The sequence below is a fragment of the Mustela nivalis genome (genome assembly GCF_964662115.1).
Source record: "Mustela nivalis genome assembly, chromosome: 9".
Classification (NCBI taxonomy): Eukaryota; Metazoa; Chordata; class Mammalia; order Carnivora; family Mustelidae; genus Mustela; species Mustela nivalis.
Genome location: NC_139028.1, coordinates 13,318,972 through 13,338,163, shown reverse-complemented (window position 1 = coordinate 13,338,163; position 19,192 = coordinate 13,318,972). Strand labels below are relative to the sequence as shown.

General features: G+C 42.1%; 1 protein-coding gene across 6 annotated transcripts in view; it reads left to right on the top strand.

Moving 5' to 3' along the window:
- The window catches only part of EXPH5 (exophilin 5), a 64,571-nt gene extending 52,035 nt beyond the window's left edge, over nt 1-12,536 (top strand). For 4 of the 6 annotated variants that reach the window (XM_082683216.1, XM_082683220.1, XM_082683218.1 and 1 more), the window contains 2 exons: nt 3,785-3,920; nt 7,131-12,536. In XM_082683216.1, the coding sequence (XP_082539342.1) occupies nt 3,785-3,920; nt 7,131-12,499 (5,505 nt within the window). In that variant the 3' untranslated portion in view covers nt 12,500-12,536. The remainder of the gene's footprint in view (nt 1-3,784; nt 3,921-7,130) is intronic. The other 2 variants (XM_082683217.1, XM_082683219.1) reach the window with 1 other exon arrangement.
- Nucleotides 12,537-19,192: the final 6,656 nt, after the last annotated feature.

Sequence of the window (19,192 nt, the reverse complement as noted above, 5' to 3'; positions counted from 1 at the left end):
TGTCATTACTATTGTGTCTTCATTTTACCAAGAAAGAAACAAAGGCACCAAGAGTTTACCTTGTCCAAAGTTATACCCCCAGTAAGGAGCAGAACTAGGAGTTCTCTGGTGGAGAACTCATGTGTTTGACCATTATGTCTTCTTGTCTCAGAGATGCTTTTCCAAGTCCTAATACTGTAAAATCTTGTATGTCTTGATTTACAGAAGGATCTTTACTAGAAATCTCATATATGTAATTTTCTCCCTCGGTATAGAGCATCAGTCAGTCGATAGCTGCATGGGCTTAGAGGGGCTGGAACGCTTAAAGCAAGGTTTTCATCGAAAAGGTCTGTCATCTGATTGAGGTCATGTGCATGAGTAGAATACCGGTAAAAAGCAACATAATGGAAAGAACAGGGTTGGGGTTCAGATCCCATCCGTGAGAGCAGCCAAGGCCACCATTTATTATTCCTATGACCTAAGGAAGGCACTTACCCAGACTCTGTTTTCCATCTGCAGAATGGGAATGATAATCCCTACTTAATTCTTTAACTTGTTCTAAGTATCGTAGGGGAGAGGATATTTTGAAAGTAGGTTGAAATTGGAATCCATGAGTGATTTTGTTCAAAGATAAGCTGGTTGGCATCAAGGGACTGGACAAAACGTGATTGAGACGTTCAGCAGCGGACAAAGGGACGGTGGCAAGATGGTGTTGACGGGCGGCTCAGTAAATCTTTGTGAGTCTCTTACCTGCTGATTCCGTGCTGGATGCTGGGCAGATACTAGGCTTTCGTAGTTATTTTAGAAGTGGGTCTGCTTGCAGGGTCCCGATCTATTTGTCTTCAAATCTTTGGTTTCCTGGATCGGGGTGGGGTCTGGCAGGAAGGAGAGGGGTCCGGTGGTAAAGTGCCAGTGGGAGGAATGTCAGCAGTTTCAACAGGATATCGCAGGTATAATAACAGGCACCGTAATAGGTACAAAAACACTATTTAACTGATTCTTTTCGGGGAGAAGGGCTCACAGTGACGGTGATCCACAAGCTGGATTCTGAGGGATGCGTTGCTGTTTTCCAGGGGAAGAAGAGAGCAAAGATCAGGAGCACGCGTGGCCGTCTAGGAGGAAGGGTGCGCCATTCTGGGGAACCGGGTGCAGTGGGCTTGGAGCACGGGGCCCTGGAAGGGAGCTGGGGAGGAAGGGCTGAAATGGAAGGTCGAAGAGCATTTCAACAGGATTTTGTTGCGTGGGGGTGTTCAAGCCTCACACGCGAGGCCAGGAGTGGGACGTAGGCGTCATCTTTTATGGCAACTTCACGGCACGGAGCAGTGTTTTGAGGAGGATTCTGAGTCCAGAACAGAGCCTCGACTGAAGATCGTGTGTGTCTGGGCCCCGGGGGAGTTTGCCCCCGTGCTAGGTGCCGGTACATTCTTCAGCATCTCAGACCCGCGTTTGGCCTCAAAAGATGCTTCCAGCTGGGATCTGGGGTACAATATGCTAACAGAACAGTGAAGAGAGGTGGTTCAGCCTGGGCTCTGGAATCTCAGAGGTTGGGAAGGAATCCTTCCCTCCACAGTGTGACCTGGAGCAAATTCCCTTCTCCCAAGTGAGGTTTGTCTCAAAGTGGCAGTAATAATCGTACCAACCTCATAGCGTGGTTAAAATAATGAAATAAGGTAACTGTATAAAACCCATGTTGCCTGGAATATTCACTGAGCAGATGCTCCTGCTGCTAATAATTATAATTAATAATCACAGTAACTGCTCACACAGAGCTCAAGTGAAAGGGGTCTCTGGAGAGATCGTATGCCTGGTACCTGCCGTTGACTGGCAGTTGCTTTTTTAACCATTTTGTCACGGAACAGTATGTCCTTGCACATTAAAGCTGAGTGTAAATAAACTCTCCGTATTTTCTCTTCGTCATATAATCTGTACCTCTGTGTGTGAGAAGTGTCCTTAACATGTTGGACGAGTAGCATTGGTCTTTTAGCAGAAGCCTCAAGAGGGACCAAAGACAGGGTCTCTAGGGGGCAAGAACCCTTCCCGGCTTTTGAGACGTTCATCTCTTCACCTGAGCCCTCCGTCCAAGTGTTTTTCATTTAAGTGTAAATTTTCATTATAAAAGCATATGACCCAGAAAGCCAAAAAGGATGTGGTCTGGTCTGTACAGAGGAAAGCAGAAGTTCATTCGGGTGTCAAAATGGTTGAGTGACAATGCTCTTCTCTTAATCAGATGCATCTAGTCTGCATGAATGATTCGTTTCCAGTATTTTTTTTTTTTTAATTTATTTGACAAAGAGAGACAGCGAGAGAGGGAGAGGGAGAAGCAGGAAGCCCAATGCAGGGCTTGATCCTAGGACACTGGGACCATGACCTGAGCTGAAGGCAGACACTCAACAGCTGGGCCCCCCGTGTTTCCAGTTTTATTACAGTTGGTTTTATCCAGTTGGTATCTCACTGCAGTTACGTTGCCTCTGTATTTGTTGACTTCTGGTTCTCATATTAATGTGTTTAATTACATCCAATGACCCACAAAAGTGATCGCAGGATTGTTTCTCTCTTATTCATCAATGTCGGCATGTCTTCCCTTCCATTCCTTGCCTATAGAATTGAAAACCGCTAAGTCAGTGAAACGTGGGCAGGGCCCCTACAAGAAATAAGTGATCTTGAGAATGAAAACAGGCCGGAGTGAAAATCCTAGATTGTAAGGAGTATAGAAATCAGGAGAACCTGAGATTTAGAACTGGACAGACCTGAGATGGAGAAGTAAAAAAGTTGGAGCTTGGGAAACATTAGAGATTTGGTCTTAAGCGTTCAAGGGGAGATGAAAGGTAACATTTCAAACATCAAAGGGAAGGAGAAAACTTGGAGGGGCCGTGGGAGCCAAGCGGCAAGCGCTGGGTAGATGAGGGGGTGGACAGCAGAGACTGAATGGGAAGTGGCTGGTAGCATTGTTCAGGGACAGGAGCAGAACAAGTTAGAGCAGAGCCACAGAGCCCAGAACCGGTGTGACAGAGGAAATGCAAATGGAGTTTCGGCAATAGAAAGTGAAGGTGTGGAAGTGCAGGATCCCCCGAGGTCATGAGGACAAACTAAAGCTTGAGAGTAGGGCAGTGATAGATTTGGAGAAATCAAGATCAACGGTGGCTGTTAAGACAGGACAACATTAACGCTGCCTCATTCCCCTAAGCTCTGTCTTGCTAGCAATAGTGCTTCACAACAGCAACAAAAATTTATAAGGTCATACTTTTTAGCACCTTTGATCCAGAACTGTATCAGCTGCTTATGTCTGTCTGGGAGGGTCTACCCTTCTGAATGAACTCTGTGGCTAGAAATAGTTTTTGTTTTCCCCCTAAAGCATCATGTTCACAAATCTTAAGGTCCGGTGCAAGCTTCAGCTCGCCAGCTCTTGATAGAGCAGGAACAGTGTTAAGAAATCCAAAATTCCAGCCTTTGGGGCCATGGAGACAACACTCCCAATTCAAGAGAGGTCGGTTTCTTTCCTGTGTTCTGGGAAACTCCCTAAGATTGTGTCGTGCTGTGTCTGTAGGAGTACCTGGCAGAAAGAAACTCAATACACTGCTTGAAAACTCAGAGTAAAAACCATTAGTTTAAGTGTAGAGAAGTTCATGATCACTTACAAATGACAGAAATAATGAAACATTCTAAGTTGAGAGGTAAGTGTTAGAAAAATTGATTTGCTTTCCTTAGACTAAGAATTTTAGGTTTGGGAGCTTTTTGTGGGGACATGTGAGTATTCTAGCTAGAGAAGGTCCAGAAATAATATTGTATTTTTCTGTCTCAAAATTAGCAGGCAAAAATACACAGCTCACCTCTGGAAAATCCGCCAGTTGAGAGTGCATTTGTCCCCAGGCCCACAAGCATGAGGGAGGGAAGTGGCGTGCCCCGGTGGGATGCATCCCTGCTAGAAAATGAGTTTTTCCAAGGTAAGTCTATGTGTGAAACTGACGCCCGGAACTAAAGCAAATAATGATTGTGGTGTTGTGTTAAAACACTCCAGACATAGCAAACCATGTATTTTTGAAAACCTTTTGCTTCCCTTATCTGAAGAGGAGGCTGTTACATGCTACTAACACAAATATTCCAGAATCTTCTATTTAAATATAATCTAAACAAATATGCTCAGACCCAGGCTGATAAATCTGTGGAATGATAAAAAACGTTTAATAGTTAACCTCAGGTAAAAAGGAAATGCATTTCTAAGAAATACGTATATAAAGTTTACTGTTCCTAATGGACTTTTATTGTTCCCAATCAGTACCTAAATGCATGTGACTAAACCTAATTGTTGTTAAACAATTAACCTTGTACAACAGATAGCAATAAAAACAGAAACGTTCAAAAGGAGCCGCATACAAGTGGATCTTATTATTATTATAAAGCATAGCTCCCCTTTCCTTAGGTTATTCTGTATCAAAATAAAACCTGGCCATTGGAACAGTCAGCTCTGAAGTCATTCACCAGCTTCAAGCTGAGGAACTAAATTCCATTTGCAGAGTTAATGACCACCACTGGATGCTGTGTTGGGAGAGGGGGTTGGTCAGGGAGAGACACCCATCTTGGGGAGAGGGGGCTGACCTTTCAGTTACATGGTTCCTGGCAGAGAACTTGCTTCAGAGAAACATAGCCCAGAGGAAAATCTGTTACACACAAAGGTTTGCTAATATAGGAGAGCTACTGTTTATGACATGGGAAAAAAAAAGATTTGGCTTCTCTGAAAATAAAAAGGAAACACAGAACAGATTATTATTTTTTTTAACCTCAAGAGTAATGAATATAACAGGCTTTTTGAATAATTTAAAATCCTCCTATGGGGATGTTAAAAGTGGTTACATCTGGGGAGGAATCCAGGAGTTTTTATCTTTTTGTTATACTTTCCCAAATATATTGCTTTTGTAGGTAGCAAAAGACTTTATTTAAGGGGGGGAAAAAACTACAACTAGCTTGAAAGGAAGAACAGCAATCAAAGAGACTTTATTATAATTTGTTTCAAAGACAGATTTTTTACTCATGATATAATTTTGACATAATTGTGTTTTCTTTATACCTTGGCTTACATTTTGGCACTGTTTGATTTTTGTGTGTGTGGATAAGTAGAATTATTTCAGAGACGGGAGATAAATAATTTTTTTCTTCGGGATGATTCCCTATAGACTTCCTTAGGTACAGATTTTCAAGATTTGTTCTTCCAGTGGCTGTGCAGACTTAAATAGCACCAGCTTACAAGTACTGTAGGGTTGGGAAAATCTGGAACAGACATCAGAAATCTCTTTGACACCTGCCTGAATACAGTTGATATATCTAGAAATATATCCCACCCACATTCACAAATACTGATATGCCTCCCTTTCCCTGTCATTGAAGGGTTAAGATGAAATTTTTAAATGACAAATCATTTTAAGGAACCAAGGAAAGAGTGCACCATTTCTTTTTAAACTTTAGCATGTTACCTTTTTTTTTTTTTTTTTAGATTTTATGTATTTATTTGTCAGAGAGAAAAAGCACAAGCAGGGGTAACAGCAGGCAGAGGGAGAAACAGGCTTCTGGCTGAGCAAGGAGCTGGATGTGGGACTCGATCCCAGGACCCTGGGATCAAAACCTGAGCCTAAGGCAGATGCTTAACCAACTGAGCCACCCAGGTGCCCCTGAGAGTGCACCATTTTATGTAACTCAGAAGGAAAGTTGTGGTTTCTTCAGCAATTTAAATAATCCCATAACTTATTTCTCATACCATATTTGACTGTCATGAATGAACATTTCTTCAATAAATACATAATCTACTTGTTTATATTTATTATAACATGAATATGATAAAACTGTATCCACGACAAAAATGGGTCCTTGGGAATCTTGAAACCTTAAAAGATAATTGTTCTATTTAAAAATCTGACAAGTTTTTCTTGAGGAAAAGAGGTCATATATGAGTAAGTAAACACAATTCAAAGAAATAGCAACAGACTGAATGTATCCTGTGACTTGTCTGTGGTCTCAGAGGCTGGGGTCCTAGTCAGCTTGGTTTCTGATTTTGGGCTACCCCACCTCCTCCATATTAGAAGGAGGTCACTGAGCTCTGACTTGGACACCACCCTCCAACCTTGCCACTGAGAGAAAAGTCAACCGTGCCTAACAACAACAAGTCCAAATCCTTGTAACATCATGAGCTTGCAGTGAAATCACCTTTATGGTTCATTTAAAAAATGAAAAGCGAGCTTTTATGGCCCAGGTGTTATATTATGTGGACACAGCAGATAGACGGCCTGTCACCTTGACAACCTTGACAACCTAATCTGTTCATGCCTAGTTTCCTCATTTATAAAACGAGAACAGTAATAGTGTCAGTCTTATAAGGTTCTGTGAGGATTGAATGCATTAATAAATTAAGTGTTTAGAACCAGGGCTGACACATAGAAAGTGTGATATTATAGGGGTGATAGTGGGGTCTTTATTTTTCCAGGAAAACAATCTAGCGTTAGCATATCAGTTAGCAATATTGTATAGAACTTTAAATTTTCTGTATTGCTCAAATCCATCCAAGTAAGTATGTTTATAAATTACATGCTTAAGCTTTTGGTAGTAATGCTGTTTTTTTTTAACAATAAACTGAGAAATCACATGTTATTTACAGATTCTCATTTTTATTGGAACCCTCTGAGGTAAACATGGTGGGGAATATTTTAACTACCTGGTGACACAAAAGATGAACAAAAAAAAGAAAGCCAAATACACACTTAAAATTTTGTTGTTGGGGGAAAAAAATGTAGCTTTATGTCCTTAAGGCATTATCAAAAGTTAATTTTGAAAAAGAATGAAAACGAAACTTCCTCCACAACTTTGTAAAATTCAGAATATCTTAAAAACATAATCAAAACATATGTCACCACATTTATATAAAAATAAAATTAGAGGGGCACCCTGGTGTCTCAGTCAGTTAGGCATCTTGATTTGGGCTCAGGTGTTGCTCTCAGGGTCATGGGTTCAAGCCCCACGTTGGGCTCCACACTCGGCATGGAGCCTACTTAAAAAAACAAAAATAAAATTTTAAATTATTTTATTTCTTGTTGAGGGGCCCCAACAACTCAAATTATTATTAGATTGTAAATGTTGTACAAAAAAGCTGACTCATATTCTCCTTTCAGTTTTGGATGATTTGGATACCAAACTGGCTCAGGAACAGTGTCCAAGCTCCGTGACTACCACAACGTCTCTCAACTATGGATCAAGAACACAGTTCAGTCATTTCTACTCTAGAAGGAACACACACGGTAATATCACCGGATGGCACAAAAACCACTATAACGAAACTTCTAATATGTCTATCTATGACATCCTGAGGCCAGGAGCCCCTAGGGAAGGTTTTAAAACCTTTTCTCCAAGAACAAAAACAATTTATGATATGTACAGAACGAGGGAGCCCAGGCTCCTAAAAGAAGATTCTGTGCGGAAGAATACTTTTGGTAGTACTTCTCTGTGTTTCGACAGCAGGCAACGATCAGCTTCACCAGCTACAAGATATTTCACAGCAAGAAGCTTACATTTTCCAACCATCACTCAGAACAAGAGTGGGTTTCTACCACCCAGGCACCAGCAGAGCCCAAAGAGGACTCCTTTGTCCTCCATCATATGGAATAGAGCGGATTCTTCTGGAGATAGGCAGAGCCAGGAAGAGTTTCCGAGGGCCCCCTCGCCCATGGAAATCGACACTGCCGACCCGTATGCGTATCCCAGGTGTTTTCAGGAGAAGATGAGATACGGATTCTACCGTTCACAGAGTGTTTACCAAGGTGTTCATTTTAATGCCCCCATGGATAATGCAATGAGTCCTGACCCATTTGAGAACTCAGAGAATATGCCATTCTACCCTCAGGAAAACCCATTTGCTCAATCTTTCTCTAGCAACACCTTTGGACGAAACGGGGAACAAAGATTTAGACAGAGTTCTTTTTGGGACCCACAGGAGGAACATTCTTCCTGGTCTGAGTTTCATCAAAGCAGGCATCTCTTCCCTTCTTCCCACAGAGACTTTGAAATGATTCCCATGGAAGCAAATAGTGTGTTGGCTGCTCGTGGCCATGGTGTTCCTTCTCAATACTGGGGATCGTTTTCTTCTAGTTACAGAACAGATATGTTCGGAGGACAAGAAGAGCCACACCCCGGGCAGTTTGGTTCTCCGACACCCACGCTGGAGAGCATGGAGATGTCACGAGGTAATGGGAGACAGTCGACTCATTTCAACACACCAAATGTTTGTGCTATGACTGGTCCAGGCTATCACATCCCATCTGGTAAATCAGTGTGTCAAGATGGCAGTCTTCCTACAGATGTACACATAAACAAAGAATCTTATTCATCTGGCATCGCTCAGACTCTAGCATCTACGTTCAAAAGTTCATTCCCCCAGATTCCTGATGACAGAGGGAATCCTCAGAGTCCTATCTTTCAGAAGCCCGCCGTCACCGCACAGAAAATTAGGCCTGCCTCTCTTCCTGGAAAAACCTATACAGAAGTCACTGTGACCAAAAGGAATTCAGTTGATTCTCCACCTCTTACTGAAAACCCACCCAATATCTTGGCCACAGAAGTGAGCCATGAGAAAGACTTGAATGACTCTATTTTGGGAGAATATAAACAACTGAACAAGATGGACCAGACAAACATGACAAGTGAAAGGCCCCAACTTGATGCACAGACTGTAATCTCTAACCCTTCCCCCGATTTTCGCGATCCCCTCTTTCAGGACTCAGCCCAGAGCAGAAGATTTGCTTGGAACGCATCTACCACAGTAAGTTCCAAACAGAGAGATATATCCAAAATTCATCTATCACACAGAGGGAAATCCAACGAACTAAAAAAAGATAGTAATTATCATCCCGGGAATAGAAAAGTTGGCTCAGCAACTACCCCTCCTTTCATTCAGGAAAGCAGAACATCATTTCCCGGCCCAGATCCAGGGTGTCACCAGGAAGTAAGAGTAAGTGGTGAAGATAGTGCAGGCATTATTAGAAATCACCCCTGGAGCTCTGAACCTGCTGATAATCAAAATGCACAGTTTCCAGAAGAGCCTGCTGTTTTAGATGCTGAGAAAGAACAACGCAGCACGACTCATTCTATGAACCGTAGCCAGTCAGCGGCTGGCCACAAGATCCCAGGTGACTCTTTAGATCTGTCCTCAGCTATCCTACGTGATATATCACCATCGAATGATTCTTTCCTCCAGGCTCTGGTGATTCCTTCTACAACGGCGTTCTCCAGGAGAAGTCCTTCAGGCAAAGATCCATCTCTGGGAGAAGGAGAACAAAAAGACAATGATAGTGAACCCCAAAATGATCAGTTTGCCCCAAGCTCCTCAGAAGACCAAAGGAGTCATGATCATTTCGTGCTCGTACGTGATGAGGTAGTTGACGCTGTCAAATGTCATTCCTGCCCTCCTTGCAGGGAGGGAAAAGGAAAAGGAAAAATAAGACAATGCATATCCCGTTTTGAAAAGTTAAGCAACACGGAAAGCAGATCGGCATCAAGTGATAAAAGTAACCACAGGGAAATGAATCAAGGCAGTTCCAAGCGTCCTGAGGGTCACCCAACTTACTGTATCTCGCCAAGAAAATCAGCCAGTTTCCTCATCAATAACAGGAAGCTGGAAAGTAAGATAGTGCGTTCTTCCTTGAGGAATGACCCACTTCCATTCCAAGTCAAGAATAAGGTGGAAGACCCGGTAGGGAAGTACACATCAAACAAATTCAGTTCCAGCTCTTCAGAGTCAGAAAGCAAATGTTCCAAAGCCGTGTCAGACTCGGTCTCAGGAGCGTCTGAAGCCACAAAGAGGATGACACATATGAAAACCATTAGATCAGCTTCTGTTAGAAAAGGACCACTTCCATTCCTCATCAAGAGGGCTGTGTCTTGTCCTTCGGGGGCACAAGATGCCTCTAATGGGAGAGATGAAAGAGAAAAATCCTTGGCCTCAAACACAGGTGCTTGTGCTCTAACACTAAAACCTTGGGAGACCATCACTAGCCCTCCAGAAAGAAACTTGCCTGTTAGCGATTGTTCTTTACCCAAAAGACACCCTCAAAAGGAAGACTTTCAAGAACATACTGAAAAGGATGGTAAAATTGCTTCCTCCAAGACAGGTCTCTTTTCAAATGAAGACCCTTTACCTTTTTCTTCAGACATGTCAAGAAAAGAAAGTGGGAAAGCATTACACAAATTTAAGACCACTAGTATGTTTTCTGTTTCTGGTGATGAAGATAATGTAAAATGTCTCGAGGTGGTTTCGATATATTACACTCTGCCAAGGAAATACAGCAAGAAATTCTGCAACTTTCTTGAAAAGTATACACAGCAAATGGATTCCCATCCAGAATCAATGAAAGTGGAGACTGAAGCATTTCCTAATGCTTTTGAAAAGGACAAACTAAATGATTCTCCACAAGAGCAATCAGGAACACCTTCATCTGAAGGTCAAAAGAGGCTGGTCAGCTCTGCCCAGGAGAAGAGCCATTTTCTCTCTCACACCACTGAAGATACTACTGCTGTACCACACCTTGGACCCTCAGAGCTCACATTACAGGAAATGGCTTCTACGGAGACAGATGTTTCTCTTCATAAAGGACCATCGAAAACTAGAGAGATTTCCCCAGATAACTTCACTAAAACACCTGCTGGTGATTCAAAGAGCAGAAAGGAGGGAGCGAAGAAATGGCCAAGTGAAACCCTGCGCCCTTCATCAATGCTTCAGGGAAAAAAAGTTACAGAAGAGAACTCGGAAAACTGTCAGAAGCCCATTAAGTTGGTTAACTGTGGCCCTTCTCATCTTCCAGCCCGCTCAGAAGAGACTGTTGAAAATTCCCCAACCGGAAGAAGTTCTGAGGAGTGTACAGGTAAGGCTGTGGTGATTACAGCTCCGGGAACTGCGGAACGCCCTCAGAAAGATACCACAGGCGAAGCCACAGCTGGATGCGCCCGTGGATCGCAGCCCAGACAAGTAAGAGGGGAAACTGGAACACATGTCCAAAATGAGACTAATAAAGGACTTTCTGACTCGGAAAGCCAGGTCTTTGCTCTTACTCCAGTTTTGCAAAATCTACACCTTAACGAAGGGACCTGTCTAGGTGAAGCAGATGTAGACAGTTTGCAGTCTGAACCCAGAGACCGACCTCAAAGGAGTCAGGAGGTAAGTATGACAGAGAATGGCAAAGCTGAAGACGAAATACGGAAGTTGGCATGGGATCAATCTTCACTTCCTGAAGGAAGCAATAAAAATAAAACCAGCTTGGATGACCCAGAAAAAGGGAAGAATAGATCTTTAGTTAAACACAGATGGGCAGCCATGTCCAAAGCCAGCAGAAAATTCTCAGCTAAAGATTTAAGCCCCAGAAGACATGTAGCTACTATCTTCCCCCAAAGTGGGAACAGCTGTGGTTTGGACAGCCGGTCTCTTGGCACACCAGAGTGCGACGCTTTGTCCCCTGAGCCTGCTCCAAAGCCCGTAGAATCCAGAGATGAACTCAGGTTGAGTAGCGATGTGATAGGTGTTGAGAAATCCGAGAACTCTCTCAAGGTGACTGTAATATCCGACAGAGAAGCTTCTACACATTTAAGCAATCAGAAGTCTAACGGCATGTCACAATTATGTCAGAGTGAGTCTAAAAATGTCTCAGACTCATCATCCAAGTATGAGAAGTCTAAAGACATAGCAGCAGCTCAGACCTTGGAAAGAGAGTCAGCGGCCTTGACCCAACTGACGTTCCCCAGCCTCGGGGAAGCAGACTTCTCTGACCATCAGAAAGGACCGAACCCTCCTTTTCCATTGGAGCCTGAAGAGAAATCCAGAGGGAGCATCCCGTTGTCCACTTATGGGCAGCAACAAAGTGCTTCATCTCTGGAGGGGGAACCTGAACCACTCCGCCGTCACTCAAACAGTTTAAAAAGCATCAGTGTGCATGGTAATCTGGTACGCAAAAGTCATCCTCCAAAAGTCAGGGAGCGCCATTTGTCTGAGAGCACGTCTCTTGTCAATGCCCTGAGTCAGCTGACCCTAGGGAATGATTTCTCTAGCAACGGTGGGTACAGTCGAAGATTCAGATCCTTTTCTGAGCTTTCCTCCTGTGATGCAAATGAAAATCCAGCTTTGTGCAGTGGCAGGACAAAAATGGGTCCCCGGTCTGCCGCGTCTATATCCAGACCCATTGACTATGGAATTTTTGGGAAAGAACAGCAGTTGGCCTTCTTGGAGAACGTAAAGAGGTCACTCACACAAGGAAGATTATGGAAGCCAAGCTTTCTCAAGAACCCTGGCTTCCTGAAAGATGACGTAATTAGTGCTCCTAATCCAACAGAGTCATCTGGCTCAAATTCTCCTCTGGGCCAAATGCCAGAAGATGCCTTATCTCCAAGCGCACCACTTAATATCTATGAAGAGAATCCACTGGACTCAGATTGTGACACAGACACAACCACAGATGATGAATATTATCTGGATGAAAATGACAAAGAGTCAGAACTGTGAGCCTTCTTCAATAAAATGCCTAACCTTTCCACCAAAAGCTTGTATGGAAATGAAGTGTAAATGTGTATGCCCTTGAGAAGGACAGTATAAAAAAGATCTGGTCTGAGCAGCACCTGCTCTGAAACAACCCGAATTCTCTAACCTTTCTTCTCTACACTATATATATCTATAGATATATATAGATATATATATGCTTTCTAAATTCTAGAGGAAATGAATTTTTATTTGGGGGCCTTCTCTGCTGTTTTCTCCCTCTGTATATGTTCTTGGCCTTTCTTCCTACTGTCCAGTTTTGGCTTTCTGCTTTACTTTCTCCCTAATTCTTTACACCTTTCATTTGATACACAGCCCTAATACCTGAGGCACATACAAAACTAGTAACTTCAGTAAGTTAGTAGTTAGAAAACTTTATATTTCCCCTTCCATTCCATACCCTATATCTAAGACATTAAATAAATGTCTTGATGATGGCCATGGAGTCAATGGTATCATCCTGTTTGACCTGGCATTTAGGAGGTTTAGGGTTGTTGGTTTTTTTTATTCCTTTTACACAAAAATAAGGGCATTTTCACAAAGGCATCCTATTAGATCCATAGTGAAGCCCGGAAGACAGATGTTTGATGTATTTATTGAGGTTATAAGTGAGGAGCTGAATCCCTATTAAGCCCAAAATATTAGTACTCCAAGGAATACCTTTGAAGACATTTGTAGGGACCGGCTGATTTGTTAAGGGCTGAATTTTAATCTGTCAAGGACTCAGGCCGGCAGCACGATGGTGCAGAGGCGGCTTGGCCACAGCATTCCTGCTCAGGAAGGGAGCATGCCTGTGGATGCAGGTAAGTGGACATCCTCCGTGGGACTGCCATCCTCCCTGCAGCTCTTCCCCCCCAGCTGGTTTTCCCCATTTCTCTAGGACTCCCCATTTCTGATTTTCTTTATTTGCAGGATAGGACGCTTGATTTCATGTGCACGTTTTAGTCACAAATATCAAGCAGTAGCTTTGGCCAAGCCCCTACAATGCTGCTGGGTCAGGTCAGAAACACGGGGATTCACTGGCTTCTTTGCAGGACCATTTACCAGACCCCCTGGAAATTAAAGGCAGAACAAACCCCTGAGAAACTATAAGGCAGAGCCTCTAAGTGCTTGTTACTATGACTCCTTCAATAATGTATCTAGACTACATAAGATACATTCTATCTAATATATACATTCTATCCTTCTTCATACCCCCTGATACCTTGGTTTTCTAACTCTTTAACTGCCAAGGAGATCTTCTGGAACTTCCCCTCCTAATAGGATAAACACCAACAGATGTTGGAACTCAAACTCCAGAAAGCCTGCCCTCCAGGATCTTAGTGCTGTGAGGGTCCACATGAGTGGATTTCCTTCGGATTGCTTCATAGTTGCTTCCTGACCCAATTCTGTTCTCCATTTTTCTCACCTAGTCTGTATCATCCATATAAATTAAGGATAATGATAGTGTTGGTGAAGCATATAGAGATCTGGAACTGATAGAAATGCAAGAAAGAGCTATATTATTATTATCCTCCTACCCATTGCCTTGCCTGGAAGCAAAATACCAGGGCTGCTTTACATCATTCCCATGAAACCCAAAACTAATAAACATCTGGTAACTGACATGAAAGCTATTCCTCAAATCTGTAAATTGTTTTAAAGTCCAGGCTTTGACCAATATCAAGCTCAAAGAGACTGATAATAGAGTTTTAAATCAACTGTGCTGAATATTTCCCCTTAAATCGTAAAGAAGAAATAACATTTTATTCCTTTCTTATTTATGTTTGTAAATTCTGCCTTTCCCCTTCCCCTTCTATTTATCTGACTATTTAAGTACAAGTTTTATAAACCATGACTTGGGTTTTCCCTTCTAATTTTAAGACATTCAGAGTTCACATTTTAATGTTAAGTGTTGCAGTTTTTGAAAAATGGTCCACTTGCAAGTTCTATTTCAGTAAATACTCTGAGTTTACACGTATGTTACAGGAGGTGAAATGAAGTTAGCTTATATTTCACTGAGTTTAGGCTGTAACAAGTTAGTTAAATTAAGGTGAGGATAAGCAGTTACTCTGAGGCCCTTCTGCTCTGCACTGGAGTCTCCTATTTGAACTCAAAGGTAATTGATTGCTGATGCTCATTTGCACTGTTTGTAATGTTTGCTTGTTGCTCTGGCTCAAGAATCAAAGAAACAGAAAATTCATAAAAAGAGCACCTCCTAGGGCTACCTGAGTATCTCAGTGAGTTGAGCATCCAACTCTCGAATTTAGCTCAGGTCATGATCTCAGGGTTGTGAGATGGAGCCCCACGTCAAGCTCTGCACTGAGCAGGGAGATTCTCTCTCTCCCTGAGCCCCTCCCCCTGCTCGCTCACTCTCTCAAATGTATAAGTAAATCTTTAAAAAAAAAAAAAAAAGCACCTTCTATAGTTTTATACTTTTATAAAATGCTTCGTTAAAGAAGTACAGCAAATTTCTATGTATTTTTAACATACGAATTGCTGCTTTTTAATACTCATTTTTGGTACTGCTATAGTAATTTATAATAGTCATTTTTATACCCCTCACTTGTGTTCTAATCATTATTAAAATAAATATTCACATAAATGGAATAAATCATGAGGGAATCCTTTCTAATAAGTATCTTTAAATTATTAACTTGTTTAGATAAAGGACTTCAATTTCACAGTGTACAGTTTATTTAAAATAGGGTGTGGGTGCCTGGGTGGCTCAGTCGGTTAGGTGACTGACTTGATCTCAGCTCAGGTCATGATCTCAGGGTCGAGAGTTCTAAACCCCGCATTGGGCTCCACACTGGGCATGGAGCCTATGTAAAAAAGCAGGGGTGGCTTAATGATATTATTTTAATTTTTAGAGACCTCCTTCTGAATAATTTACCCCCTTACATTTATAAATACATGGCTGTTAATGAAACTTCCAACTGCTACTGACAAGGTTTCAACTGACAAAAAGTGAATAAAAACCATTTTGTGTAGGAGGTAAATGTATGCCTGTACTAGAAATAGTGGTAGAAAACCCACTTAGCTTATGGTGAAGATGGGAATAAAATTGAAAAACTCCCACCTGCATAAAAGCACTATACTCTGTGGAATGCCAGAGGATTAAGGAGGCTTTACTGGTAAGATTTTATTGTTAACAGTAGTGATAACGCTTTAGAATATCCCGTTTAAATGTACAAAGTGAGTTTGTAAATATTTTACTTTCCCAGCAAGTTTGTGAATGTATTACCACTTAGAGGCTCTTTCTGACTGGCACACCTGTGTTTCTGAAACAGGTAAGCCTTAAGCACTTTTGTTAAAATGTGGTCAAATAATCCTTTTATGTACTTTTCTCAATCCTGTTCTGTAGATATGAGGAGTGTTACAAGATAAGGTGCAAATTTAAAACAATGCCTATGTTGAAATAAATGATTTAAATAGATGCACGTTTGACCTGGTTTTTATTCCCATCCTCAAATGATTACTTTTAAGTGTGAAAGTTTCAGGAAGAATTCTAAAAAGGTGTGGCAGAGAGGGGGACCAAAAACATTCACACAAATCTCTCTGGTTGTTCTTGAATGAGATCAGCTATATGTAGTTTCAAAAAAACACAGGGACTTGCTTCTCTCTTCTTTCATTTGTACCCAAAAGCAATCGACTGACCCGTGAAGATCAGTCTATCTGGTTGCATGACAGAGGAGAAAAGAAGGTTGGCATTTCTCTGTGAGAGGAAGAAAAGTGCTACATGGAGTGTTACCCACTGCCCAGTAGCACTGGTAAACCATTCTTTCCAGTTGAAACATTAAGACATGCAATATTAATTTACGGATCTGTACCAATCTAGAAAAAGGCTGTGTCCCTACCAAGGACAGGAGAGTGTTGTCATCTTGAATATGTACAGTATTGTATTAAAATGGAAAATACATTGCATGAGCCAGGATTTTGAGTTGTAGACTAAAAGCCTCTCTAGGGGACTTAGGTAAAAAAAAAAAAAAAAAAAAAAAAGGACTTATTAAAGCATGTCCAGTTTGCTCACAAATGCATTGACAGGGCTGACAAAATAGATATTAAGTTGAAATTCCAGCAGCAATTTCTCAAATGATGCCAGGGAGTTGGACTTGTCATGTCTCTGTAATGGTCTCTGTAATGACCAGGAAGGCAGCAATTCAGGAGAGAACCAATACACGGAATCACGTATTCATTTTCCCCAGAAATCACACCAGCAGAAATACAGACTTAGGGTAAGAATTTTTATTGCTACAATGGTGCCAAAACTGAAGGTGAACACTTTATAGGAAAGGCCTAGATAGGGGCGCCTAGGTGGCTCAGTGGGTTAAAGCCTCTGCCTTCGGCTCAGGTCATGATCTCGGGGTCCTGGGATTGAGCCCTGCATTGGACTATCTGCTCGGCGGGGAGCCTGCTTTCCCCTCTCTCTCCGCCTGCCTCTCTGCCTACTGTGATCTCTATCTGATAAACAAATAAAATCTTAAAAAAAAAAAAAAAAAGGACTGGATATATGACGGAACACCCACGTATGTGATATTATGCGACCACTAAAAATCATAAAGTAGAAACATGTAAGTTGACTTAGGAGAATTTGCATGAGGTACTACTGAGTAAAAACACAAACCTGCCTACGCATGTGTACATCTAGAAGGAAATATACGAGGCTGCTATGTCCGTTGCTACATGTGCCCAGTTGGGATAAATGGTATGTTCAACCTGCGGGGGAGAGAGAAGCATACTTATATTGGGAGAAACAGTCAGCCATGGGTCTTGAACACTTTTGCTGGGCATGCCAAGAATGTAAGTCCTTGACCATGGTTTACACATGCCATTTCTTTCCCTTCTTAAAAAAAAAGTTTTTAAAGATTTTATCTATTTATTTGACAGCTAGATCACAAATAGGCAGAGAGGCAGGCAGAGAGAAATGGAGGGAAGCAGTCTCCCTGCTGAGCAGACAGCCTGATGTGGGGCTTGATCCTAGGACCCTGGAATCATGACCTGAGCAGAAGGCAGAGGATTTAACCCACTGAGCCACCCAGGTGCATCCCCCTTTAATCGAAGGTTTTATTAAGTAATCTCTACACAACATGGGGCTTGAGTTTACAAACCTGAGATCAAGAGTCCCACGCTCCACTTCATGAGCCAGCCAGGTGCCCCACACAGGCCATTTCCTAGGCTTATATTTGTAGCCAGCAACCTTGAAGGATGAGATCACATCTCCCCTCTGGCCAAGAGCAGGATTGATTCCCCTTGCTGTGGAATCAGTAATCCCCTGAATCTGGTGCATTTCTCTTATAATGCAACACACTTCACACGTCTGTGATGGACTTTCGCATTGTCCCCACCAGACTTGTGGGCTATTTATGTCTGCTGGGGCCACCATTACAAAATACCACAAACTGGGGGGCTTAAACAACAGAATTTATTCTCGCACAGTTCTGGAAGGTAGATGTCCCAGATCAAGATGTTGACAGGTTTGGTTTCTCCTGAGGCCTCTCTTGGACTGCAGAGGACTGCCATTTCCCCACGCCCTCCCTGGGTCTTTATTCTGTGTCCAAGCATTCCTGGTGTCTCTCTGTGTTTACTAATTTCCTCTTCTAATAAGGACAGCAGTTAGATTGGTTGGAGGCCCATCCTAACAGCCTGCTCTCACTTAATCATCTCTTTACAGGCTCGATCTCCAAATACACATTCTGAGGTCACAGAGCTTAGTGCCTCCACATATGAATTATGGAGAAACACAATTCTGCCCATAACAGGGGACATGGGGAATCCAACATACACCAACAGGAAACCCTGACAATGAATAATAAAGTCCTTTGTCTCTGACCCAGGAGTCTTGTGTCTTTCGACAGCATGTCCTTCAAACAGGCTAACCTGTTAGTTTATAAGAGGCAACAATCCCAATCTGCCAAATTCTCCACCCCCGTATTTTAGCACCCACCACACAGCCTCTTTGTCTTTCTTTAAAACAAGAGTTTTAAAGTCCGAGTATAATGTCTAAAACATAGCAGGCATTGAATATATATTTGAAATTCGATTTAGGATGAAGACTCTAGTCAAGGCACTGGTTGATCCGAAGAGATACAATTTTAAAGATATGGAGGGCAGTGAGGAAGAAAACCGTTTGGTACAGACTCAGTACTGCCAAACAGGGTTCAGATTCAATTATATAGCTTCCTTGATGTGTTCTAGAAAAATACTGGCATTACTGCAATAGGATGTAATATATTAGGCCGTATTTTACTTTCGTCCTGTACCAGCTAACCCTCAGATTATCTCTGGGAAATTTTTAAAGTTTGATTTGGGAAGAATATGAATAAAATGTGTTCTACACAATTTTTCAAAGTCATAGCTAGAGCACAGCAATGCTTTCTACTGAAAGCATGCAGACAGCCCCACACACTAAAAATTATCAGTGAAATACTAAATAATGCTATGCTTTCGCCCTACAATTTACCAGTGGTTAACCACCAGTTTCTGAAATTCTTTCCAAAATACAAAGAACACTGCCTACAACCTTTACTCAGTATTACCAAAATAGGCCAACAGAACTGGGGAGGAATTTGCCCCAGTATAAAGTGGTCATAGCAAGAATGCTGAGTAACCCAATTAAAGGCGGGAGATGAAAGGAGGTGCCTGGTTCTGGCATTTCTGGCTGGAGCTCTGTGAAGAGGG